Source organism: Nycticebus coucang, chromosome 6, assembly GCF_027406575.1.
Source record: "Nycticebus coucang isolate mNycCou1 chromosome 6, mNycCou1.pri, whole genome shotgun sequence".
NCBI classification, from domain to species: Eukaryota; Metazoa; Chordata; class Mammalia; order Primates; family Lorisidae; genus Nycticebus; species Nycticebus coucang.
Window position 1 is genome coordinate 137,706,958 of NC_069785.1, and position 25,323 is coordinate 137,732,280.

Here is a 25,323-nt window from a genome sequence, read left to right on the forward strand (position 1 = left end):
AATTGCTATGAGCCAACTTTTAAAGGTCTGCAGTCATTAGCAGTAAAATTCTAGTGCTTGTGCACTCTTTTTTTTTGCAGTTTTTGGCCAGGGCTGGGCTTAAACCCACCACCTTTGGCATATGGGGCCGGCGCCCTACTCCTTTGAGCCACAGGCACCACCTGTGTTTGTGCACTCTTGAAGGATTGCGTGTTCCCAGGATTTCCATACCGGGCACAGCTCTGAAGTTACACGGGATAGACACGTGCAAACATAAGACAGGCTGGCAGAGAAGAGGCGAGGTAACGGGGACACAGTCTTCTGGTCCCACCTCTTCTACCACGTGGCCCTGAGCGAGCCACAACCATTCCAGGAGTCTGAGCTCCTACTTTGTAGTGATAAAAGAGCTGGATGATGTGGCTTTTATGACCTCACCCGGCCCTAACATCTATGAGCATATGCCCAAAATAAGTCACCAGAGCAGGGCTGCTACCTCCACTCTTGGCAGAAAGCTGTGTGTTCCCTTTGTTGTCCTTCCACCCCAAGGCAAGTGGCCTGGGCTCCCAGGTCGACCCTTAGTGACGTGGTCTCAGGGACTCCCTCATCACCCTCTCAGCAGGAATGATAGGGAGCATACTTGTGCAAGAATTTCCTAACAAAAGCTCTCCACCTAGAAACGGACCACAGAAGAAGTACAGCTTCCATCACAAAAGTGTCGACAGAGAAGCAGGCTCCCCGTGAGCCAGGGGTGGGGTGTCTCTGCTTTGGGCGGGAAGTTGGCCATGGGAGCCTCTAGGTTCTACCCCTGAGATCTGTGCTTCTGTGGATGAAGAGTTCAGAACCTGAGGGAGGAGGTCAGAGAAGACTTCTGGAAGGCAGGGAGGATGCAGTAGGTGAAGAGCTCAGTGAGGTGACAGGTGGCTGAGGACAGCCTCTCAAACCAGAGTGTCTGCGGTGCATCAGCAGGGCCAGGCAGCCCACTTGGTCGCCTCCCCAGAGGCCCACAAGGCCCACAGCATGTCCTGTCAGGGGGGCAGTGAGGATGCTGAGTTCAGGGGCTGGAGGGTAAACTCAGGGGAGGGGGTGGCAGGGATGAAGGGCTGGGGAGAGCTTGACATCTCAAGGTAAGAACTGAATTTGTCACCTACATTTTCCTATTTTATGTCCAGATCTCAAAGGTGTTGTGTCAGCCAAAAATGACATCCGAGTGGAAATTGTCCACAAGGAGCCTGCCTCTGGCCGGGAGGCCGAGGAGCACCCCACCATCAAGCAGCTGATGGTGAGGAGACTGCCTGTCCTCACCCCACCCCGGGGGCCCATTCCCAGAAGGTTTAGGGACTGGGGGCTTCACAGTGCCTTGGGTGATTCTAAGAGGCAGAGCATGAGTGGAGAGGCCGCCAGCCCGCCCTCCCCCACCTCCTCCACCATGGGCCAGGCACCACCAACTGTGTTCGGTGTCCAGAAGGCTCAGGCACAGCCTGGCCTTCAGAGAACCTGATGATTCGGTGAGAAGAACAAAGCACAGGCACAGGGGCCACAGTACATGTGTCATCTGTACATAGACATGTACAGGGCAGACATGCATATGCACTCCCCCCCACCCACCCCCAGCCAAGAGAAGAAACGTCAGCAGGAAGCAGAGACTCCTCAGGAACCTCTCAGTGACACCCAGCCTGTGCCTCCTCTCCCTGGTCCCCAGGACCCCATATACAGGCCATGACCCACCCAGCTGCAGAGCAGAAACCCAAGCAGCTACACCAAGCACTCCTAGTACAGGCTGCCACATGCTGGGGTAGCAGCAGAGCCAGGAGCTAAGAGCAGGCCTCTCTGAGCCTCAGTGTCCCCATCTGTGAAATGGGTCTGAAGGTACCAGCACACAGGGCTGTGGGGAGGGTCAGATGGGAAACCATGAAAGCTGGAGTGCCCGAACACGGCAGGGGCTGCTGGACGGTGAGCAGGGCCGGCCCAGCCCCACATCTGCAGCGGCCGGCGGAGGCTCACGTGTTCACTGAATTGAACTGACTCTTCCCTCTGCCGCCATTCCTCCGTCCAACTGATTTTCAAGTCCTGTCAATTCCACTTCAAACAATGTCTGAATGTGTGCCCTCGTCCCTCCTCCACTGTCACTTCCTTACTTCCCACCGTCCCTGGGCCCTTACAGCAACCTCCTGCTTAGCCTCGACATTCTAGTCTTCTGGCAGTTTTCTCAATCCCATCCTGTAGAGCCTTGCAAAGGGGGTCCCTCTAAAATGCAAATATGATCCTGTTACTATCCTACCTAAAGGGCCTGGGTGGCTCCTGCTGCCCAGCATGGCCTCCAGGCCCCACACAGGAGGCAGCCGCCAACCCTCCTGGCTCCATCCTCTCTCCAAATGCACCTGGCCTTCCAGACACACAGGACAGCTGATGATTCCTGGCCCTCACGTCCTCTGTGCCTCATAGACCTGTGCACCGGTATTCCCTCTGCCTGCGCTTCCGCCTGTCACATTTCCCATTCTATACGAATCAATTCAAGTGTCAACTCCATGATTTCCTGTGCTTGTCTATTGCCAGCAGGGCTGTGCACCTTCCCTTCTCCCCAGACTCTGCTTGTATCCTCTAATGACATGGCTCTCTCCCCAGTGATCCCAGAGCTCCTCAAGGGCAAGGGTCATATGCCTGAGGGTCTGCGCTCGTCTATTCCCCTAGGCCTGGCATAGTGCCTGACACAGTGGAGCATTTATTTTACAAGGGAGGAATCACAGACTGGACCTTCATCAGGTCTGCTCTTCATCCCGGATGGGACCCTGAATTCCCTCCCATCTCCCACTCAGTAGCAGGTGAGAGCAGGCTAACTCAGCAGAAGCGGCCTGCTGAGGGCTCTGTGGCTTGGCCCCTTTGGAGAGATCTTCACTCCCCAGCCCTGAGACAGCCCCATCACCAAGGAGAAGGCAGGTTTAGGAGTTGAATTTGGTGGGAAAGAAGGTCTCCAACCCAGATGGAGCCAGAGCACTTACTGGAAAAATGAAAACAGCAGTATCGTTAGTGAGGAGGTAACTGGATGGAAACACCTTGGCTGATTCCGTGGGGCTCCAAAGGAGATGAGGAAAACAAATTTCAAGGAAGAAGAAAGAACCCCACCCAGTGAGCAGGTGGCACCTGGCCCGGCTCACACACTGGCAGGTGGGATGCAGGGCCAGCCTCTCATGTGTCACAGGTTAAGCATCTCTTGTGATCCCTCTGAGTAATTCATACACCCACAGGATGTGGAGTATGCTTTGCTCTTCCTCTTATGCCCCATAATTATTTTAATCTTCAGTAATTTAGAGCTAAGCCATTTTATTCATTCACTCAACATAAACACAACATTTAGAGCAGGGGTCCTCAAACTGTGGCCCGCAGGCCACATGAGGCGGTGTGATTGTATTTGTTCCCATTTTGTTTTTTTACTTCAAAATAAGATATGTGCATTGTGCATAGGAATTTCTTTATAGCTTTTTTTTTTTTTAACTATAGTCTGGCCCTCCAACGGTCTGAGGGACAGTGAATTGGCCCCCTGTTTAAAAAGTTTGAGGATGCCTGATTTAGAGCAACCCTGCGTATATCAAGCACTGTGCTAGACCCAGGTGAATCAGGATTATGAGATTCCTTGGTGGCGCCCATAGCTCAGTGGGTAGGGTGCCAGCCACATATACTGAGGCTGGTGGGTTTGAACCTGGCCGAGGCCAGCTAAAACAATGACAATTGCAATAACAACAAAAAAATAGCTGGGCCTTGTGACAGGTGCCTATAGTCCCAGCTACTTGGGAAACTGAGGCAAGAGAATTACTGAAGCCAAAGGGTTTGAGGTTGCTGTAAGCTATGATGCCACAGCACTCTAACCAGGGCCACAGCTTGAAACTGTCTAAAAAAAAAAAAAAAAATTACAAGATTCCATTCCAAAAGCATTTTGGTCAGTGACCACAGCATGCAAGGCACTGGGCCAGGTGAGGGGAAGACCCCAAGAGAAGCAGGAATTGATCCTGGCCCTTGGGCTTTTGGCACCCTGTAAGCAAGATAACTTTCCAGTGCATCTAAGTTCCTGCTTGGAATAACAGGTGTGGCACGGTCACCTGCATCTCACGTGCGGTCGCTCCTTGTTCCTTCTTAAGGCCTCATTAGGCCCTGGCAGTGGCTGAGGACCTGCCCTGAGAAGCCCGGCTATGCCCAGGGCTTGCTGTTCTGTAATTGCCTCTCTACAAGTCTATCTCCCTGAGCAGGTTGACTGTGTCCTAATGTATCTCAATCTGTATATCCTTGGCCCTTTGCACAGTGCCCAATTGAAATTTTATAATAAATGCTCAATGGATTGAATTGAATATGAGATCTCCCAAGGTAATGCCCCAAGTGAAGAAAGGGTGGCCTTACAGACCTGACCTCGCCCCCACCCATGCCTGCCTGTCTCTTGAGATGGGGCGCCAGGAATGGACCCTGATTCTCTCCCTTGCCCAGGTAGTGAGGGTGGAGGAGGGGAGGCACAGATGGCCATCTTTTCCTTTGGGGAAGTGGAAGGTTAGCCCAGCTCCTGTCCACTGAGCAGCCATTTTGGGTTGTAGATGGACCGGGGTGAATTCCAACAAGACTCGGTACTGAAACAGCTGGAGGTCCTCAAGGAAGAGGAGAAAGAGTTTCAGAATTTGAAGGTAAGGAGCTGCAGATTGTAAGACACAGCCATGGGGCCTGGTCTTCAGCTCCCATGGACCAAGCCACAAATCCATGAGAGCGGGTGGGAGAAGAGAAGGGCCAGAGGCCAGCCTGCCTGACCCCTAAGCTGGGATGCTCCCCTGCCAAAGCTCCTGGTCTCTCCACCCCTGCACTGCAGGGCTGGGAGTGCGAAGGCCACCCACAGCCTCCTCACATGTAGATTTCAAAATTACCCATCCTGTTCAGGATAAAAACAAAACAACCAAGTCTGACTTGAAAATGATCTTGCACTACCCTGACTTGGACCTGGGCCAGCCCTCCGCTCCTGGGTCCACTGCCCTGCCGCCTGCGTCCTGCTTGGTATCCCCACCACCCCACCGCATGAGGCAGGACAGGGAAGGCTGTCCCAGTGATGCTCCTGTCTCTCGTGCCCCGCCCCCCAGGATCCCACCAATGGCTACTACAGCGTCAATACCTTCAAAGAGCACCACTCCACCCCGACCATCTCATTGTCCAGCTGTCAGCCAGACCTGCGTCCGGCGGGCAAGCAGCGCGTGCCCACGGGCATGTCCTTCACCAACATCTACAGCACCCTGAGCGGCCAGGGTCGCCTCTACGACTACGGGCAGAGGTTCGTGCTGGGCATGGGCAGCTCGTCCATCGAGCTCTGTGAGCGGGAGTTCCAGAGAGGCTCTCTCAGCGACAGCAGCTCCTTTCTGGACACGCAGTGTGACAGCAGTGTCAGCAGCAGCGGCAAGCAGGACGGCTATGTGCAGTTCGACAAGGCCAGCAAGGCCTCCGCCTCCTCCTCCCACCACTCGCAGTCCTCCTCCCAGAACTCCGACCCCAGCCGGCCCCTGCAGCGGCGGATGCAGACTCACGTCTGAGGGTCATACCCTCGGGTGGGGACAGCTGAGAAGAGGGCAGAACACTGCTCTGCTGCTCTGGGGACTAAAGGCACTTGGCAGAGGATCCCAGAACTGGCCACCTCCAGGAAGCCTCCCAGGCCTCTGCCACCACCTTCCTCTGAAGCTCTAATCAAGCACAAATCTGGGTCCGCAGCTGCAGACCAGAGGCAGGCAGGCAGGGAGCGAACCCAGGATGCTGCTGAGCCAGCAGCTTAGTGCCAGAGCCCTCTTCCCAGCCCCTTCTTATAGGCCCTTCACCTGCTCCTCCCACAGCACAAGTGGCAGCTATAACTTTGCTTCTGTGGAACTGCCATCCACTCTTGGTTCACCTGCTCTACACCTTGCCATTAGTAAGCCTTGCCCCTGCACCTCTGCCTCTGTACAGCCCTGCGGGGGGAGGGGGTAGGGTCCTTCCCAGCGCTGAGCTGCCCCACAGCCTGGGCTCCCCGCTGCTCACAGGCATACCTTGGGGCTGAGAAGCCAGAAATGGCCCTGACCAAAGGGGCGTTTTTCTGACCTCGCTAGCTGGAGCCCACCCCGTTTGTTTGGTGTTTGTGTCCAAGCTCTTGCAGTTCTGTGCTTAGACTCAATACTCTGAACTCAGAGGTGGGAATGACCTACTTGGGGCCTGGACCACTGGGAGGGGAGGAGGGAGAGTGTGAGTACCTGGGGAAGACCATGCCCATGCCCCCCAACCTGTGTGGCTCACAGCCTCCTCACCCGCCTTCCAGCTTTGTGTACTCCCCTCTGCCCCTCAGCACAGCAGGGTTAGTGTAAGAAGTGCCAGATCCTCTCTGGTCAGCGTTCTCTGAAGTCATGAAGAGAGTGTTTCCTGGGAGGTGTTGGCTTTGAGGGCCTTGGAGGTCAGGTCTGTAAGATGGCCAGAAGGACACAAGGACGAGAATCCTGCCTTCAGGATGACTCCAGGCAGACAGGAAAGGTATCCACACCTCACCCCTCCTACTCACCACCTGAGAATAAACGTTAGGGCCATTACTCCCATCCCACAAGTCGTTCTGTTCTTTTGTTTCTACAGAAGCATTGGAGGAACCCACGAGCTCAGTGTAGGCTTTGGGACCCCAGGTTCTTTGCCCTTCTTTAATTCAGTTTTCCCAGCAATGAAGGCTGATAGCTTTGGTTGTGGTGGCAATAAACCTCCAGGCAGACCCCTCTCCTTTGTGTGTGGGCCCAACCCAGAGGGCAGAAATAGGACTCCCCAACCACCTGACTCATGCCAAGTACAGCTCAGAGGCAAAGTGGCCTTGCTGGACTCTGGCCAGTCATTCTAGATCTTTCCTCTCAGTTATATTCTGCAAGGAAAGTTCCCTCCGCTAGAGGCTCAGACAAGAAGGTCCGATACTCCCACTAGTCCTTCTGTTCTTTTGTCAAGGAGCGACAGACAGACCACTGAGCACCTGACACTCAATGTGAGACTCACATGATTCTAAGAATGGCTTTGCTTGGGTAGGAAGCTTGAGGCAGCCATGGCAGATGAAGCTGATGAACAGGCAAGTTAGAACGCTGCTAGTTCAGGGACTCAAACGAAGAGCCAAACTGTCCTTAAACCTTGGAGTTTCCTCATCAGTTGTAGACTTTTCTTCTCCAATGTTTCCTGCTAGTCCTCACCCATCATGGAAACTTTATCACACAAATTTGTGTTCCTTTCCAGGAAGACCCTGATTCCATGGATGGGCCCAATCCACAGATTCTATACACAGCTTTCATAGCTCCTCCACTCAGAGGAATTATTGCTTCAACCCTATTTCCTGGTGCTTCAAAATGCCTCAGTTCTCGGGGTATCATCCTTTGCAGCCCCAAAGCCCAAGGGAGAACGATCAGAAATGTAACTGTGCAGCCCCACCCTGCATCCTGCTCTCAGGACCATTCCGACCCAGCAGAGATGCCAGGATGTTAGCCCCTGCCCTTCAATCTTGGCAAGCCTTGCCTCTTCCCATGTGGGTTTTCTCTCTGCCAGCAGGGAACAAGGATCCAAGAGCATGTGCAAAATGCCTTGGTGTGCTAGAATAAGAAAGGGGACTTGGGAGGACTGTCCACCAGCTTCTCCTCGTCTCCCCACCTTGGAGAGGAGACAGTCTACCTCCCAATCCTCACCACAGCCTGCCTTGCTCCTTCCGGCTGTCCCAGTCCCCCCACCCACAGAGCTAATAGGGTAGAAGTTATAAAAGAACCAGAAGAAAAGAAAAGAAATCTGCTCTCTTCCCAAAACAGAATGAACCCTTCTTCCTCCTTGCCCTTAGGCGCTCCCTGGTAAGAGCACTGATTATCCCCAAGGCTGAACAAGAGCACCAGGGCAGTGCAAAGGCTAGCTGTACAGTGCCCAAGCCTCTGAGCACTCTCCAAAGCACAAATATGGCAAAGAACCGAAGCGACAGAAGTCCCCCCTTCCAAGTCCCCTTTCTTATTAAAGTGCAGTCTTTGTGAGACAGAAGAGGATGGAGGGAAAAATTAGGGAAGACTGGGGGCTCTGGAGCATCAAGAAGGAGCCCAGACTGAGCTGCGTGCATCCTTCAGCAGTCCCCAGCCCTAGTACCTTCTCATAAAGGAGGGAGGATGCAGAAAAGCTGGTAAAGAAAGGTGTTTAAAAAAAAAAAAAAGGCAGTGGGAAGTCCTGAATTTCCCTGTAGGTGATTTCACATTAAATAAAATAAGTGCTCTACATTTGTAATCTTATTTAATCTTCACAATTCTACAAAGCATGCCATTTTACAGATGTGGTAATTAGGCTTCAAGGAACCTCAAGACTTGCCCAAGGTCAAGATCTAACAAGTGGCAAACATGAGATTTCAAGCACATGATTTCCACTACAAGATGCTTCCACCCTCCAGGGCAGACTCAAGGCCACCCTCATCTAGACTGTGGGTGGAAGCAGCTGCTGGTAAAGGTCATCTGCTGTGCCCACTCCGGGCCAGCTGGGCAAGAACAGGCCTCAGCTCCACTAGAAAGGCAGGACTAGCATCCTCCACTTGAAGTCCCCAAGTGACCGGGGAAACAAAGATGTTCTGTGTATCAAATCCTCCCCACCCCCACCAAGGCCAGGACCCAGTTTGCTGATAGCGTAAAACTTCACTATTGGCTCGGAGTCACTGGGTGGGAGCCAGTCTCTGATTCTCAGGCTCGCTGCCAGCCTGCAAGGCCAGGGCGATTTCCACCATTCTTCAACTTTCCTGGAACAGGAAGTGCTCTCATATGAAGAGCTAAACTGCCACATCGAATCAGTTCCTGCTGAAGCCTATTTAAACAAATCCTCTTAAGCAACAGGCCACGAAGCTGCCTTTAGGTTTCCAGAACAAAAAGGACTCAGGGAAAGGAAAACAAATATGATGCAGTCCTTGTGAGAGTTCTCAGAACAACAGAAAAGCAACTGACAGGAATTCCATTTCTCACTTCCTGGCTAGAAAGGAAACTGCTGCTGTGGTATTTGGTACAATCTTTCCATAGCCATTTGGAGCCCACATGTGTGATGAGCTCTCTCCCAGGTATCCTGTGTGGTCTGCAATGGCCCCAGAAAGAAAAAGATAAAGGGGAGTCCTGCTATCTTCTGTAGGAGCTTTCCCTGTAGAAGACACTCTTTATTTTAAAAAATATATAAATGTTTAAATCAAAACTATCTTAATTCACATACAGATGTTTATTTAAAATACCAGCTGGTGTGCCTATGTAAAGAAACAAACCTTTAGACACAGACCAATGACATCTCAACTAAATCTTAAGTTTTACTTCTCTCTAAAAAGGTCTTGGAAAAGCCTCGGATCTCAGTGGTTTGTAGGCGCTGTAACCACACACCAGCTATTTGTAGCTTTCACACCAAAACCAGCTGCAAATCCCAGGGAGTTGCTGGTCCAGAGCTCTCTTGTGGACAGTTGCTTCTCATATCCAGTAGGCCTCTGATCATCTTTTCCCCAACCCTCCAACCAGGTCACAAACTGAGGGAATTAAAAAAATCCAAGCTATTCTTCTTTTTATAAGGAATTGTTTTCCTGAATGAGCCCAGGTTTGTGCTGGGACCATGAGTTCTTTCCCTCTCTGCTATTCTTTGGTCCCTGCTCCCCTTTCTCCCTAATAGCAAGGGCTTTGACATACACTGAAGGTTTGCATTACTACACAGCCCTCATCTTTAAAAGGTTTTTGTGAACACAAACCATTCACAAGGTGGGTTGTTTTTTATTTTTCACCATACACTGGTTTTATATACCATTTGACAAATTTTTATCACACTGGTTAACATAACCTTCCTGGCATTGGTTGTTGAATTTTGATCACCCTCCCTGGTTATGTTTATGCCTCGGCCAGTATCTGCCTGCCAAACCGTGTTCCCAGTGCTCTTCTGTGGGACATTCCACTCAGCCCACCCAAAGGGCAGCTGCAAGCTTCCTTGAGCTCCCTAACTGGGAAATACCAGACAAGCACAAGCATTTCCTTCCTCTGCTCCTTCACCTTATGGCCCTTGGCAGTATCTTGGAATGCTATGAGAACATTCAAAGAATGCTGCTTTATAATTGTCTTCTGTACAGTGCATCTAGAGATTTAATGTTCAAAGACAAGGGAGGGGAAGTCTCAGGAAGTCCAAATCTTCACTGGGAGAATTGGGGTCCTAATTAAATGGAACTTCTCCGAAATTTGTTCCTAATTATGCAACAGAAGAAGTACTACTCAGGATAGGTGTTGAATAAAGAAAGGTCATCTCCCATTAGACAAAAACAAGTTCAGTGGACGAAGTTAAAGATACTACCTCCTTCACCAGCTCTGCAAAGAAATGAGGGGACCAGGGCTCTGCTGCCTACAGACTAGAAAGTGTATCTATGACGCTCAGGGGCACTGAACTTGAGAGAAATACTGAAAGAAGGTGGCAAGCAGCGGTAAAGTGCTACAGGTAAGGATTCAGATTCAGATGCAGGACTTCTTCTAAGGCAGAATTTTCAGATAAGGATTTCTTCCTATTTGACTTTTAATTAAAAAGTTTCCCTAGCTCTCCTGCCATGCAAGGGCTACGTTAATGCAACATAAATCCACAGAGAAAAAAATGAGCACAGAACTGGAGCAAATTTCTTTGCCAGACTCGAACTCATACTCTTGAAACTTTTTTTCTCAAGTAGAGCAGCTTAGTATGATGAGAAACCCATTCTCAAGCAAGTGAAGGCACTCCTAAAGGGTTATAAACTCAGTGATGTATATAAATACATCTTTGGCAAGCCTCAGAATGATAGAGCTCAGTTCAGTGATTCCAACTTCCACCCCCTAGGGTGGTTTCAATGTCTGGGCCAAGGCTGTTTCTCCCCACCCAGCTCCACCCTCTCAGCCTCCCCAGGCTCTTGACAGGCAGCTACAACTCTGTTCCCAGGTGGGTGTTCAAACTGTCGGCCTTCCCTGGGAACCTGAGACATAGCACCTGCCTCACCCAAAGATGATTTTTCCCTAAATCCTTGTGTCAAACCCTTTTGCACTAACTCTCTTAGCACTGTGGTCTGTCCTCTGCTTCCCATTTTTTCTTATCCATTTAAGTGAAGCAGCTCTGCAATTCTTCCAGTACATTTGGGCTTTTTCCAAACTGTCATCAAGTAAGACTCAAGGTTGATCCCAACTTCTTCTGTCTTGGGTGCAGGATCCTAAAGATCTCTAACAAGAGAGGTAAACTCATTGAGAAGGAACTAGCTCAATCTCACACACACATACACACACGCACCCCATACCCCTCTTTAAACTTTTTAAGTTGGAAAGACAACCTGATTCCTTGGAAGCATGTCTGGTACAGAACAGGAATGTTAAAACTAACAATTAGTTTTCTGAAACTATATTTAAGACGTCAGAAAGGGGAGAGATAACTCTGAGGTTGTACTTCTCAATCTTTGTTTAGGAAACCACTGTGGTATGCTGCATTTCTTTTAAATGGGTAACGTCTCCCAAGAAACCTTTCTCCAAAACCCCTAAAGATGTCTTGACTTCAGCTTGAAAACCACTATCGAAACTGCTGGTCACCCAAAGCCTGCCTTGTTTGAGTCACGCCAGTGATGTCAGTCTCACCTTCCCCTACTTAGTTTGTGGGTGATTTGAAAACAAAGCCTTTTCTGTGATCAGCCATGTTACTCACTACCTGAAGTATCTGGCCCTACAAATGGACCGGACCTGTTTCATACCCTGTCCTGGATTTTCCATCAAAGGCAGCTTTCCAATCTAATACTGATATCACACTTCACAATCTATACAATGTTACTACAACAGTATTTCCATTCGATCTTTAAGCCAGGCATGAGTAATCACCACCAGCCGGTAGGAGCACCGCTCACCATCCAGCCCCGCACAGTACACCTTTCCGCCTCCCAGGCAGAACTGCTTCCAAGCTCAAACTTTTTGTAGGGTAGACGGTCTCTGGGATAAAGCAATTGCGTGTACTTATAAACCCTGGAGAAGTGTAAATAAAGACGTGAAGTGCTCAAAATTACGGCACACCCTGTGATGTAAGTACAGAGTATATCATTTGAATGTGTTCCTGCACGAGATGAGACCTACGTTCCCCTCAGTTTCCCCCTGGATGGGACAGAGCTGGACGGCTCTGACCTTGACCGCCCCCTCCAGGGGGAAGGCGAGGCGGGCAAGCGTGTGTTCCGAGCAACAGGCGCCTCGCCCCGCCCCGCCCGGCTTCCCTCTGCAGCCGTCGCCACAACTTGCGCTGGTTGCCAGGGAGGTGCCGGATGCGAGGCGCTGGCCAGGGTCAGCGTCCCGGAGGTCTCCGGGAGGAGGCGGGGAAAGCTGGCCAAAGCTCCGCAGAGACCGCGAGACTCGCCACCCGTTCCCACAGTCGGGAGGGTCAGGCCGGCGTACGCGCGGACGGCGCAGGCGCGGCCCCGCCCCTGCCGTCGGGGCGGGGCGATCTGAGCTCAGTAACTCCTCCCCCGCCCCCCGCGGTGAAAACCGCGCGGGCGCCAGATTAACGCGGCTCAAGGGCACCGGGATTAGCCTGGGTGTGGTGCGCAGACGGCGGAGTGGAAAGGGGCCGGTGAGATGATCCCAGAATCTGGACTACTAGAGCAGGGGTTCTGGGTGCTTGTTGACATCCCATCCCCAGCAGCCTTCTTAAACCTCTCCATATAATTTTGAAATAAGTGGTCTTGGTGAGGACCCATCCTTCTTTTGCTTCAAGAAAGGTAGGCATTGGGGCACAGAAGTGCATAAATGGTCCTAGATCGTACAGAATTAAGTGGCAGAACCTGGAGAAGAACCCAGAGTTCCTGACTTGCACTGAAGCGTCTTTCTCTTCATTCAGGGCTCGCTTAATCAGTCCCAGGCCGGCTGGCAGGCAGTTCATTCACACTGGCAGTGCTAATTGGAGGCCAAAAGTCTCCTTCCCAGAACACCAAGGAACCCCATCCAGCAACTCCACATCAAAGCTTCACTCCCAGCTCTGACCTTGGCCTGGATTCCTCAGTCTGGGTAGGATGTGGGGCACACAGGGGTCTCTCTGGGCGTTCGCACACCCACCCACACGTGCACAGTCCTCTCTGTGCGTGATCTCCAACGACTGTCTGCATATGGTATCAGAAACAACCCAACAAAAAATGTAAAAAGCTCCTGTGTCTACATATGTGCGTGTGTGGAGCTGAGGGGAGAGGTCTGGCCCATCCCTTAGTGTTGGATTCTGGCTCAAGTTTGAGCACGTTTAGTAACAGGCAGTGGCTCCCGTCCAGGACAGCTGGATTGTGTGTGTAGACAGCTACCCCCAATGACCCTGGATGGGGAAATGGACACTCCCTTGCATTCCCCCACCAGGAGTAACTGGAACCATCGGGGGGAGCAGAGCTGAGACCCCTACCCCACCTCGCACATCCCTGCTGAGGTCAACAAGGGCCCACCCAGAATAAAGCCTGTGCTCTTGTGGAGGGGAGGGGGCTTGGAGCTCCAATATTAGGGCCCTATTTGCTCTCAGCACCCCCCCACCCCCACCCAGGGAGAGGGCAGTGAACAAAGCACTCAGCCACTGAAGAAGCAGGCTATTCTGTTTTCCCAGGGTGGTCCTCAGGACCATCCTGTAGGAAGAGGTTGGGTGTTCTTAAGGCTGTTCCAACACCCTGCAGGAACTGTGTCATCTTCCTCTGTTCCTCCCAAATCGCTGCCCTCTTTATCTGTCCTGTCCCAGCCTGGCTTGTCTCAAAACCTCAAGGCTGCAACTCTTTCCAAGAAAGCCAGGAACACAGCTGCAAGTTCCATTCCCCATGAGGGCGTTCCAACTCTCTCTGCTGGCTCCAGATGTAAAGGGACAGCTGTGGGGTGGCAGGAAGCCCAACTGGCAGCTATGCAGGGGCCTGGGAAGATGGAGGACAAAGCTGGGAGAGACAGGCAAATGGCAGGGCTGTTAGGATTCTAGAGACCTGGGAAAGAAGCTACTTCATCCCCTGGCCCTGCAACTGACTGACAGGCCCAGCCAGATCCCCCAGTGTTGCCCTCTAGCCCTGCCCCCCACCCCCCATCTTGGCAGCCTAGGTTGCTCACAGGACCTTCCATAAAGTCCATTTTCTGGTTTCCATTAATCTAAGAAAGGAAACTTGGCTTTCTTTGTCTGACCCCACCCCTGTCCTTAAAACATACACCTCCAGTATAAGGTGTTAATAACTGAAGAATAGAGAGAGAGGAAGGAAGATGGGAGAGGACCCACTGCTCCCACCTGACATCCTTGGCCCCTTGCTCCCTCTGGGAAGTAAACTAGTATGCAGGAGCCAGGCTGGGTGTGTGTACATAGACCTGCTGCAGGCATCACCAGCTCACCTGCAGTGCCAGGGAGCTAACGCACCACTGGGCACCAAGCCCTGTACTCAAGAAGTGATTGTTCCCTGAATGCCGAGCTGCCACACTCTCACCTATTCCCTCCCCAACCTGAAAGAAGGCAGGGCATCACACCTGCTTCCATTTTAGGAAAAATAGTTTAATGGTGGGTTTTTAACCTCTTTTCTCAACGAGGTCCCCTTCTTGGTGGAACCCCCATACCAGTGCTCTTCCCATGCCTGCTGGGAGGTAGCAGCCCCTCTTTGGAGGGCACCTGCCGATTCTCAATACCCCCGCCCTCCTGGGAGGCCAGCTCTGTGTCTAGGCCTTGGTGGGTCCATCACGTGTAAGTTTTTATAAAAAGTGGGCAGAACCCTATTCTGGTCTCTTTGCTAGATGCCATGGGGCCAGCCCACAGCACCTTCCTGCCCATAGTTAAATAGCCCGTTAAATAATCTCTCGGTGCTGGCACAGAGGAGACGCTGCAGCAGCAAGCCTCTGCCTTGGCCAGCTCCCGCAGCCCAGGGCCTCCACCCGACCAGACCTGGCTCGACAGGAGCAGCCAGCACTCAGCCTCATCTCCGACTTGGCCAGTCCCAGGACTCCCTCCCCAAACAGAAGAGGGTAAGTCCAAGTGGGTCGTGCTGGCATCAGGCACCCCCACGCCTTGGGTGGGGGTCACCCAGGCAGCAGCATGGGCCACCAACGGACTGCAGCTCTTGCCCAAGTCAGAAGGACGTGAGGTTCTTGACGGCTCCCATCTCCAGCATCCGCTTAATAGCCAGGGCCTCCTGGGAAACGTTGTGGCCTGACCCCTGTGAGAATAGCCAAGGAAGTGACTGAGGGACCTTGAGGGATCTCACTGTCCCCAGAGAAGTCTCCCTGCCACACCCCACACTTCTGGGGGCTCCTCCCTGTGCTGGCTCCTGTGCGGCTGCACACTGAGGGTGCCTCGGCTCCAGCTCGGACTCCTGAATGACCACCTCCAGGCCTGAGCACCACACTCCCTCACCTGCTGTCCCTCTGCCTGTCCAGTCCCCAGGCCCATCCGTCCAACCCAGCTCTCGCAGCAGGGCTGCTTACCGCCATGGACTTGAGTGTGATCTGCTCATAGTAGTGAATGGTCTGCTTCCTGTTGTAAGCATCTGGATAGCCAAAGCCAGCAATGTGTACCAAGTCACACAGGTGGAGGGCCAGCGTGATAGCCAGCAGGCCTGTGGTGGGCTTCTGAAGGACAAGGAGTGGGGTGTATCAGAGGGAGCCCCGCTTCTTCCACCTCTCCCAGGCCAGCAGGCACTCGGTACTGGAACTCTGCCATCACAGCAACGTCCCCCACCCACACCATCCAGTGTGACCGCCACCAGCCAGATGAGCATGTGGATGGGGTCAGTGCAACTGAGAAACTGAATGTTTTATTTAGTTGAATTTTAATTAATTAAACTGTAAATAGTCACATGTGCCAGGCGAGGTGATACACACCAGGAGTCTGACATGGGAGAAAACGTGAGCCCAGGGGTGCGAGGCTGCAGAGAACTGTGTGTTTACACCTAGGAATAGCCACTACACTCCTGCCTGGGCCACATGGAGAGAGCCTGTCTCTAGAAACGTAGTAATTAATGTGAGTAAATAAATTAAATTTTGAAAAATAAATACAGGGTGGCCACAAAGTTTGCATGCCATTTAATATAGTTATCTATGTTAAGTAATAGTTGTCTATTTTAAATTGCACGTGTACTTTATGGCTACCCTGTACAAATAAATACCACACGTGGCTTGTGGCTACTACACAGGGTAGGAAGCATCACACATCCAGGGGAGGTTTTGAGCCTCCATGGATGAGGAGGCCCATCAGAATGACATTGATGACAACCGTCAAACCTATTACTTTTTGAGCACTCTGGTGCCAGGCACTATGCTAAGCATCCTACTTAGTACAATGCACCATCTCATCCAGTCCTCACAAAACACTTGGTGGGAGGTACTGTCATCAACCCCCTCTTACAGATGAGAAAACCAAGCCTTAGAAAGATTAGCAAGATTTTCCTTCCTGCTCAAAGGAGGAAAAAGGTTCTGTCTTCCTCCTTAGATAGCCACACCTCACTCCGAAGATCTGGGGGCTTTGAAATTCACCAGCTGTGTGACCCTTTAGGGGGTGGGCCTTCCCTTTTTGAACCAGGACAGCTATCCCTTTCCTATACCAGATGAGCTTCCCTGAGGCCCTCACTTCCTCTGTCCCTCAACCATCCTCAGGGGTAGGCAGCCTTCCTCAGCTCCAGCAACCCGCTTCCAAGAACATTCCAGCCACCCATGCCCACGTAGGGTCAGTTCTGGGCCTCTGTCCCCCAAGCCCCCTACGCTGTCACCTTCCACTCCCTGCCCAACCTCACCTCTTCTCCCAGTGTTCCCCCAACCCCCTACCCTCTCACCATCTACTCCCTACTCAGCCTCACCTTTCCCAGTGTCCCCCCAACCCCTATCCACTCACCTTCTACTCCCTGCCCAGCCTCGGCTCTCCCAGTGTCCCCCCAGCCCCTATCCACTCACCTTCCACTCCCTGCCCAGCCTCGGCTCTCCCAGTGTGCCCCCAGCCCCTATCCACTCACCTTCCACTCCCTGCCCAGCCTCGGCTCTCCCAGTGTCCCCCCAGCCCCTATCCACTCACCTTCCACTCCCTGCCCAGCCTCGGCTCTCCCAGTGTCCCCCCAGCCCCTATCCACTCACCTTCCACTCCCTGCCCAGCCTCGGCTCTCCCAGTGTCCCCCTAACCCCTATCCACTCACCTTCCACTCCCTGCCCAGCCTCGGCTCTCCCAGTGTCCCCCTAACCCCTATCCACTCACCTTCCACTCCCTGCCCAGCCTCGGCTCTCCCAGTGTCCCCCCAGCCCCTATCCACTCACCTTCCACTCCCTGCCCAGCCTCGGCTCTCCCAGTGTCCCCCCAGCCCCTATCCACTCACCTTCCACTCCCTGCCCAGCCTCACCTTTCCCAGTGTTCCCCCAGCCCCTATCCACTCACCTTCCACTCCCTGCCCAGCCTCGGCTCTCCCAGTGTCCCCCTAACCCCTATCCACTCACCTTCCACTCCCTGCCCAGCCTCGGCTCTCCCAGTGTCCCCCCAGCCCCTATCCACTCACCTTCCACTTCCTGCCCAGCCTCGGCTCTCCCAGTGTCCCCCTAACCCCTATCCACTCACCTTCCACTCCCTGCCCAGCCTCGGCTCTCCCAGTGTCTCCCCAGCCCCTAACCACTCACCTTCCACTCCGTGCCCAGCCTCGGCTCTCCCAGTGTCCCCCCAGCCCCTATCCACTCACCTTCCACTCCCTGCCCAGCCTCGGCTCTCCCAGTGTCCCCCCAGCCCCTATCCACTCACCTTCCACTCCCTGCCCAGCCTCGGCTCTCCCAGTGTCCCCCAGCCCCTATCCACTCACCTTCCACTTCCTGCCCAGCCTCCATCTTCTCCCTACTGCTGTCACCACCCATGTTGGCGGCTGCTAACCCACATTTCCGTGGCCTCTTGCCTGCTCTGCTTGGACAGTTCCTCACACTCATCTAGCTCCTCCTCCTGTATTTTATTAGTCCAGTATATTAGCCATCACCACCCCACTGTCCACGCTGGAACCCCAGTCTTGGTCAGAAATCCCTCAGTTTCACTTGTGACCTGGTAGCAGTCAGAATTGTAAGTGGACCCAATGACCCCAGCCCTTGCAGGTCTCCCTCACGTGTGGCGGGGGTCTGTGAAGATGATATTTCCTTGTGTCACTTTAGCCAGAGCCTGTGAAGATGGTATTTCCTTGTGTCACTTAATATGGCACAGGTGACTATAGGGGAGGAGACTGTCCTGCCAGGCTTCACCTCATCTCCAGAACCTTTAAATCTGGGTGTCAAGATCAAAAACAGAGGAAGTCAGAGGCTGGAAACACAACAAGGATGTGTCATGCCATCAGTGGCTTGAAGGAGGAGGAGCCATGTGGCAAGGACTGTGGGCAGCCCCAGGAAGTAAGGGTGGCCACTCCCCAGCCGAAAGCCAGCAAGGGGAATGGGGCCCTCAGCCCTACAAGCACGGGAGTTGAGTGTGCAAGGAAGCAAGGTTCCCCCAAGCCTCCAGGGAAGAACTCAGTGAGCCCCCAACTAATAGCTGCAAAGCAGGGTATATGGCACACCTCCTACATGAAGGGCTCAAATACAACTCGGGTTTCTCCTAACAGACACAAGCAGTGTAACCTAATTATGTGTACCCTATATTAATCCAAAATTTAAAAAAAAGAAAAACTCAGTCTGGTTGACGAACTGAGTCCAGCCTATGAGCACAAAGAATCCAAATGCACTGTGCTGGGCTTTGGCTCCCAGGACTGTGAGCTCACACATGGGCACCACTGCAGGCCTCCTGGCTGCCTAAGGAGGGAGCAGCAGCAGAACATGAGTATGATGTCATATCCCTCCCTCCTTTCTCTCCCTGCCACCCTGAGCTGGGCTCAGGTCCTCACCCTCTTCTCTCTCCCTCCCCACCTCCTCTTTGTCCACACTCTGTCCCTGGCACAACTCCCCCAGCTCAGTGGCGCTTCTGGCCCCTGCCAACCTTTCTCTGACTGATAAGCGTGGGATCCTTGCAGGCCAGAGGGGTATCCCAGACAGTCCTCAGCAGAGACCTGTCCCTCCTCTGAATCCCAGCACAACGTCCCACTGTGGCCCTGTGGAACTCCATAGTGCAGCTTTCCTGCTCACTTTGCTAGATTGAGTCCCCTTAGGGCAAGGGGTGTGTGCTGCTCACAGCAGATGTGGGCTTGGCACTGAGCTGTCACAAAAACAGACACCCATGCACGTACTCAGCAAAACATAACATCATTCGCTTAGGACATGGCAAATGTTTATGAAGCAGGTGCTGTGTGCTGACCTCCATAATGAACATTTTATATGATGATTTTTTTAAACCTACAATGGCTTTCAAAGGTCAGTATGGACATTGTCCCCACCACACAGGCAAGAAGACCGAGGCACCAAGTGGCGGCCCAGTGGAATGGTAGATGGCAAAGCTGAGGCCCTGCCCACGTCTGCTGGCTCACCTCTGAGTTGGGTGTGCAAGTACTTGGGAAGCTACAAAGGGGTTGAAGTGCCACCACCAGAGCACTGACACTGCAGCCATAACCTGCAAAGCTGCATCCTAACCCCCAGAACCGACACACCCTACCCAACTGTGACCTGCAAGACGACTCATTCAGACCAGCATGCTCCAATACAAGGTCGCAGACGAAGTACTTCACAGTGACCCTGTAGGGGCTCAAGTTTGCCCAGTTCAAACTCTGACCAATGCCCTCCAAAACCATCCTCTAACTCCAACCCCCAAACCTGATGCCAACCCTTCACCTCTCCCCACTCTGAAGCTGTCCCCAGTGTGCCTGAACCTGGCCACAGCAAGGTAATAACGTGTCTTTGCTTACAGGTGTTTTCCTGGAGGTCAGATGCAAACAGTTGCCTCTGTTGTTATTCTCCCCTCTCCTGGGGTCCTTGGTCCCACCTGCTTCCCGCCCAGGTCTTCCCACCAGCCACTGTCACCTGCTTAATCTTGCGTGGCTGCTGCATGGGCAGGCTCAGCAGTTTGTCAGCTGCAATCTCCATGAAGAAAGGATTGAGAATCCGAATCTGTTTAGGGTTGACTTCCCAGATGAGGGGAGGCTGCTTCCAAAAGCCTTTTCGCACCTGGAAGGATAGAGTCAGAGAGAGAGATGGGAGAGGGTGAAGACCTGTTTCTCAAGTCCAAACCAGTGGTCTCCAGCCAGCAGGTGGGCTCCAAGTAATGGCAGCAGACTTCAGGAGTACAGGAGAGAGGGCAAGAGATGGGGTGTGTGCCAGAACAGGGAGACCAAAGGAGAGGACCAGAAAGGAGAGGGGAGGGACACCCCTCCAGGAGGCCCAGGACCAAGATGAGCCTGGCACAGGGTCAATCAAGGCCCACTTCCGAGGATATCCAAACAGGCAGAAGCAGCTTGAGTCTTAAGCTGCCTAAACACAACAGAGATGCCAGATCAGATGTCCACCTGTCCAGCATTCAACTGGACAGCCACGTGATATCATACACTCTCTCTGGGGTCTAACTTGCCGGGCCTGGAGATGACTGCTCCCAAGTTTCTCACAGCAGACACACACTCCAGCAGCTTTCCTGTTCCAGATGCCCCTCAGCTTGGGTGCTTTTGGCTGGCGCTACCTGACTCCATGGGCTTTTATGCCAGCTGCTGGGGTGGCTACCAGAAGCCCTGCAGGGCACTGCCCTCGGTGGCAGGCCTAAGGCACTGACTGCTGGGAACCCAGTTAACACTGTCCCCTCACCAGCTCTTTAGGGCTGCAAGGCAGACATCGTGTACCATGAGGGCCCATCCCTGGGTCTCGGGCCCCACCTGACCTCACACATACCCGTTTCTTATCACTCAGGATGGTCTCAATCCAGTGGAAGTCCATTGCCTTGAAAGCTACCAGCACAAGAAGTGTGTCTGGGTTGTTTTCCACTTTGGGGTCAAAGTGGGCAGATTCAGGGTAGAAGAGACGCATGGTGGTCTTGGAGCCCACATCACCCTCGTAGCCAGCCACCGGGGCGTTGTTCAGTCTGCAGGGAGGAGAATACCCATCAGCACAGCCCCCGGGCCTGGTCATAGCCAGATTAGGGGCGCCCGGCTCCCAGCAGAAGCAGGACATGAGCACACACCTGATGACTACATCGTACTTGTCGATGGCATCTCCCAGCGAGCTGTTCCGCAGCCGGTGCCCGTTTCCCACCACCACACAGCGGCGGCACTTGAGGCTGCCACAGACGAGCAATCAGACCCAATAGAGCCCCTGCCCACTTTACCCTCACTGCCTGGACCTCCCAGGGCCCATCTTGGGATCACTTCCTAGGCCCTGGCCAGGTCCCCACCATGGTCATGCTGGCTTTACAGCCCTGGGCCTTAGAAGAGAGAGGACACGGAGCAGAGCAGGGCAGAGGGGAGGAAAGGTACATGGGCACACCCCTGCAGGACCCTTGCTGCTGCCCAGTTCTGTCTGTCGCGATATCCTTGGCAGCCTCTGCCTGCTTGCACTGATGCCCAGGCTGGGCTGCCGTGGGCTGGGGGCGGGTGGTGCTAGGCCATGACTGCTTCACACCGGCCGGGGGAGGAGCATCTCCTTACCTCTGGATGCTCTCGGGTACAGAGTAGCTGGTGATGGCCAGCACTCGGAGAAGCAGATCTTCTGCAAAAAGAACCGATGGAGGGCTGACACGACAGCTGGTGTTCTGAAGGCTGTCTGCCCTCCATCCCATGTCCTCAGAGCCCGGCTGCTGTCTTCCTCCTCTGGCTCAGAACTTCAGAACTCAGGGACTGGAGCCGTGGATAGCAAAGAATAGCAAGTGGAGTAGTGAGGGGCAGGGTGGGAACATACCACTCCCTTTGGTCCCGTAAGGCAGCTCATAGGCAGATGGCGTCTTGACCCAGAAATAATCCTTAAGCTGCAGGAAGATGGGCTGATCTCGGGAGTAGCTGCAGGAGGTGAGACAAGGTGGGAATGAGAAAAGAATTACTACGGATGCGGAAGCAGGGCGGGGCCCTGACCAACACTGCCTGGTTCCCCTTTCCTCCCTGGCTTCACCTGACCCATGTCCACCCACCCTGTGAACCCCTTTGCATGTCCTGCCCCCTCCCCCATCCTTTGGACTCACTTGCCGAAGAGCTTAGAGGACCTTCTCTCTGCCTCGCCCTGTAGGCATGGCTCCCTCTTCTCTGGGATGGGAAAATAAAAACTGGAGGCAGAAGAGGAGAGGAGACAGGAACCCCAGTCAGACCAGGAGCCCAGAGGCCATGTTCCAGCACCCCCAATCTTCTCCACGCACAGAGGTCCCTGGTGCTGGAGAGGCACTTGCAGTGTGAAATCATCTCAGCCCAAGTTTCACTTTGAACCCAGATCACTGGGATCCATTTCCTCCTGCCCCTGCACTCCCAGTGAGGGCTCAGGTTCCCTCCCCCTGAAAGGACCCATAGTAGCAGCTGAACAGGAGAAGCTTTGCCCTGGCTCCTAGAACCCAGCTGTCCCATGAGCTCCTGCACCTACACCCATCCCTGGGAAGAACCAATGGAAAGACGCAGAAAGTGGACTCACAGTTCAATGTAGCTGTCTTCTCGGGAGATGGAGTACAACACCATGACGACCAGGGCCAGAGCCAGCATGGCCAGGAGCTTCCAGCCTGCAGGGCACATGCACAGAGGAGCTGGAGGCAGACACAGGCTGGGACAGCCCCGCCCACCCTCACCTGCCCCACTCTAGACCATTCCCTGTCCCTCTCTGGGCCCAGTTCAGGGCTTGGACCTGAGTGTATCTGCTGTCCTTCAAGGTGAAGAGAGGGATCCCTGGTTCCCCATCTGTCCCTCCACAGCCCCAAGGGGTCCTGAAGGGACTAGGAGCTGCTGAAGACTGATCCTGGAGGCCCGTCCTTTGGGGTAGGGCGCTCACAAAACACTCACGGGACTTGCTGGTCATGTTTCTCAGCAGGCAGCAGGGTTCCTGGGGAGAGCTGTCATCCCGGCTGCCTCGGGCCACCTAGGAAATGGGAGTCACAGGTGTCTGTCTGGTCAGCTCCAAGAACAGTCCTGCCAGGGTGCTAGAGCAGGACACACCCCCATCCACCCCATCTCTCCTCTGCTCCCAGGGGTGGCCATCTCCAGAGTGTCCTTTCTCACCCTGGATACGCTCCTAACTTCTCAAGGGTCAATGCCTTCATGGACTAGGTCCTGAGCCAGACGGCCTGCTCTAGTCTCATGTCCTCTCTACATCTTGACCTAGGAAGGGCCATCTCCAGGGAGCAGACAGCTACCTCCACCCACTGAGGATATGAAAATTAAGCTAACTGTATAACAGCTTGAGTCATCCTTTACCCAACCAAAGCTTACAGATTCCATACCTTCCTAGGCACCTTGCTTGGTCTGGCCACCGTCCACCTCTCCATTATCAACCTCCTACAACTCCCCCAGACAGGCCTGCTGAGGCCAGAAATGGAGGGGGATGGACTATGCAATAGGCTGATACACCCCCCAGCCCTTCCTGACCCTGGCCAAATGTAGACCACAGTCCAGCCTCATCACACCAGGGGTAACTCAGTGAAGGCTGCTGAATGGGACATGGGTTGCTGGGAAGGTTAGAGACCACAAGATGAGAGGAATAGGCTGCTGTGTTCACAGGGGTCAGGCCACCTGCTGAGTCCTGCAGCCTCCATGGCCACAGGAAAAGGCAGAAGATGCCCAGGGCCAGTTTCTCACACCCACACCATATTTCCCTAAGGACCCAGACCAGGAGTATCACCTGGGATTGCCTCTGGGAGCCACCTTGGTTAACCCAGGTGGGGCCTGCAACAAGCTTGTTCCCAAGCAGCCCAGATCACTTATTTGATCAGGGAAGTGGGGGAAGCCCTGAGGCTTATGCTCTCTGGGAATAAATGAAAAGCCTTCAGCTACTTCTCAGGGGTAGGGGACAGCATCTTTGTGAAGGCCTAGTCTGTGTTACGAATTGTGGATCACTGGTTCTGACCACTGTCCCCAGCGGGGCATCCCCATGATCCAGCCTGAGCCCACAATCAGCAAAGAATGAGATTCCTAAGTTGGGAGGGATGGGCCAGGCCAGGGCCAGAGTCAGACCTCACCAGGGCCAGTACAACCTGCCCCCACATCCCAGAGGGAACAGAATGGCCCTACCCAGTAAGGGAAGGCTGTGGGTTTATAGTCAGGAGTTTCCAGTTAAAGTCCTTGCTCTAGTAACCTCCTTGACAGCTGTTCTGGAAGTGCAGGCCTTCCCTGACCCTCACAGCCTCCAAGTCCCTCCCTGCTGTGCAGCCTCCTTCCCCTTCACAGCGTTCTCCAACTGTGACCAGCTTCGTTGCCTATTTGTCAGCTTTCTGTCTGTCTCCCCACGTAGGACAGATGCTCTGTGAGGACTGGAATAGGTCTGTCCTGCCCATCACTCTAGCGCCAGCATCCAGCCTGTTGCTGGGTGCACAGGAAGATCGGAAAGTGCAGAAGTGTTGTGCTGGGCCATACCCCCTCTCTGACCTTCCTCTGCTGTCAATAGCTCCTGCTGCCCAAAACATATCAGTGAGCAGCAGGCGTATCACAGGGGCCTCAGTAGGAGGGCAGGATCTTAGGCCTCCTCCAGACCCATAAACTCAGAATCTACACATGGTCCCCAGGCTGTTCCTATGTACTAGTCTAGTCTGAGAGCACGGGTCACAGCACAGGTCAGGCTGAGCAGGGAGATTGCCCAGGATACTTAAAAAACATTTTTTAAGACACAAGTGGCTGGGTGCCCCACCTCAGCACCCCAGGGGACTCTAACATGGGCGCAGCTCCTCAAACTCTGACATAGATATCCTGACTCAGCCTGACTCAGCTGAGCACTGGGGCCACACTATGAGTTGCAAATCTCTGAACTAAGATCTTTCCAGCTCTAACACTCAGGACTCCACAAACTATGCCAGACCCACCCTGCCCTCACCCTCCATCTTCCAGGAGCAGACACCCCTCCACCCCTTTCTATCAGCAGGCCACAGGCTGCACAAGGCAGCGAGTGACCTGAGGACTTTACAAACATTGTGTACAGATGTGTGTGGCCCGCTCGCCCAGGGTTTTACTTAACTGGTTAGGGACAGGGCCCAGGCATTAGTAGTAAAAAGCAAAACAAATCAAAAACCCACCTCCTCTGATTCTAACATGTAGCAAGATGGAGACGACAGAGCCTGTTCCACAGAAACTGCAGGGCAAATACTGAGCTGCTGTCCAGGCCTGACCCGACCTCCAGGGAAAAGACCTTTGGCATCAAGAGGTGAGCTGCGCTAACCAGTCCTGAGCAACAGGACAACTGACCCTTCTGTGACCTCTTCTGCATTATCTTGCCTCTATTCCCAAATGCGTGGGTGCTGTGCCAAGCAGACTGGCTAGTCCTGGGAGGACTTGTTCTAACAGACCCAGTCAGGGATTGAACAAGCCCACCCCTC

General features: G+C 53.5%; 2 protein-coding genes across 11 annotated transcripts in view; one reads left to right on the forward strand and one right to left on the reverse strand.

Annotated features, from left to right (window-relative positions):
- Positions 1-6,549, forward strand: part of KIRREL3 (kirre like nephrin family adhesion molecule 3) — a 494,402-nt gene extending 487,853 nt beyond the window's left edge. For both annotated transcript variants that reach the window (XM_053593181.1, XM_053593182.1), the window contains 3 exons: positions 1,149-1,258; positions 4,554-4,640; positions 5,085-6,549. In XM_053593181.1, coding sequence (XP_053449156.1) covers positions 1,149-1,258; positions 4,554-4,640; positions 5,085-5,528 — 641 coding nt within the window. In that variant the 3' untranslated portion in view covers positions 5,529-6,549. The remainder of the gene's footprint in view (positions 1-1,148; positions 1,259-4,553; positions 4,641-5,084) is intronic.
- Positions 6,550-14,460: 7,911 nt separating this feature from the next.
- The window catches only part of ST3GAL4 (ST3 beta-galactoside alpha-2,3-sialyltransferase 4), a 51,071-nt gene continuing 40,208 nt past the window's right edge, over positions 14,461-25,323 (reverse strand). For 8 of the 9 annotated variants that reach the window (XM_053593187.1, XM_053593185.1, XM_053593190.1 and 5 more), the window contains exons 2-11: positions 22,805-22,880; positions 22,443-22,527; positions 22,006-22,086; positions 21,729-21,826; positions 21,479-21,539; positions 21,016-21,111; positions 20,727-20,916; positions 19,872-20,015; positions 15,405-15,548; positions 14,461-15,136 (exon numbers count right to left, since the gene is read on the reverse strand). In XM_053593187.1, the coding sequence (XP_053449162.1) occupies positions 15,050-15,136; positions 15,405-15,548; positions 19,872-20,015; positions 20,727-20,916; positions 21,016-21,111; positions 21,479-21,539; positions 21,729-21,826; positions 22,006-22,086; positions 22,443-22,527; positions 22,805-22,880 (1,062 nt within the window). In that variant the 3' untranslated portion in view covers positions 14,461-15,049. Of the gene's footprint in view, positions 15,137-15,404; positions 15,549-19,871; positions 20,016-20,726; positions 20,917-21,015; positions 21,112-21,478; positions 21,540-21,728; positions 21,827-22,005; positions 22,087-22,442; positions 22,528-22,804; positions 22,881-23,020; positions 23,037-25,323 lie in introns of those variants that run through there. The other variant, XM_053593191.1, reaches the window with a different exon arrangement.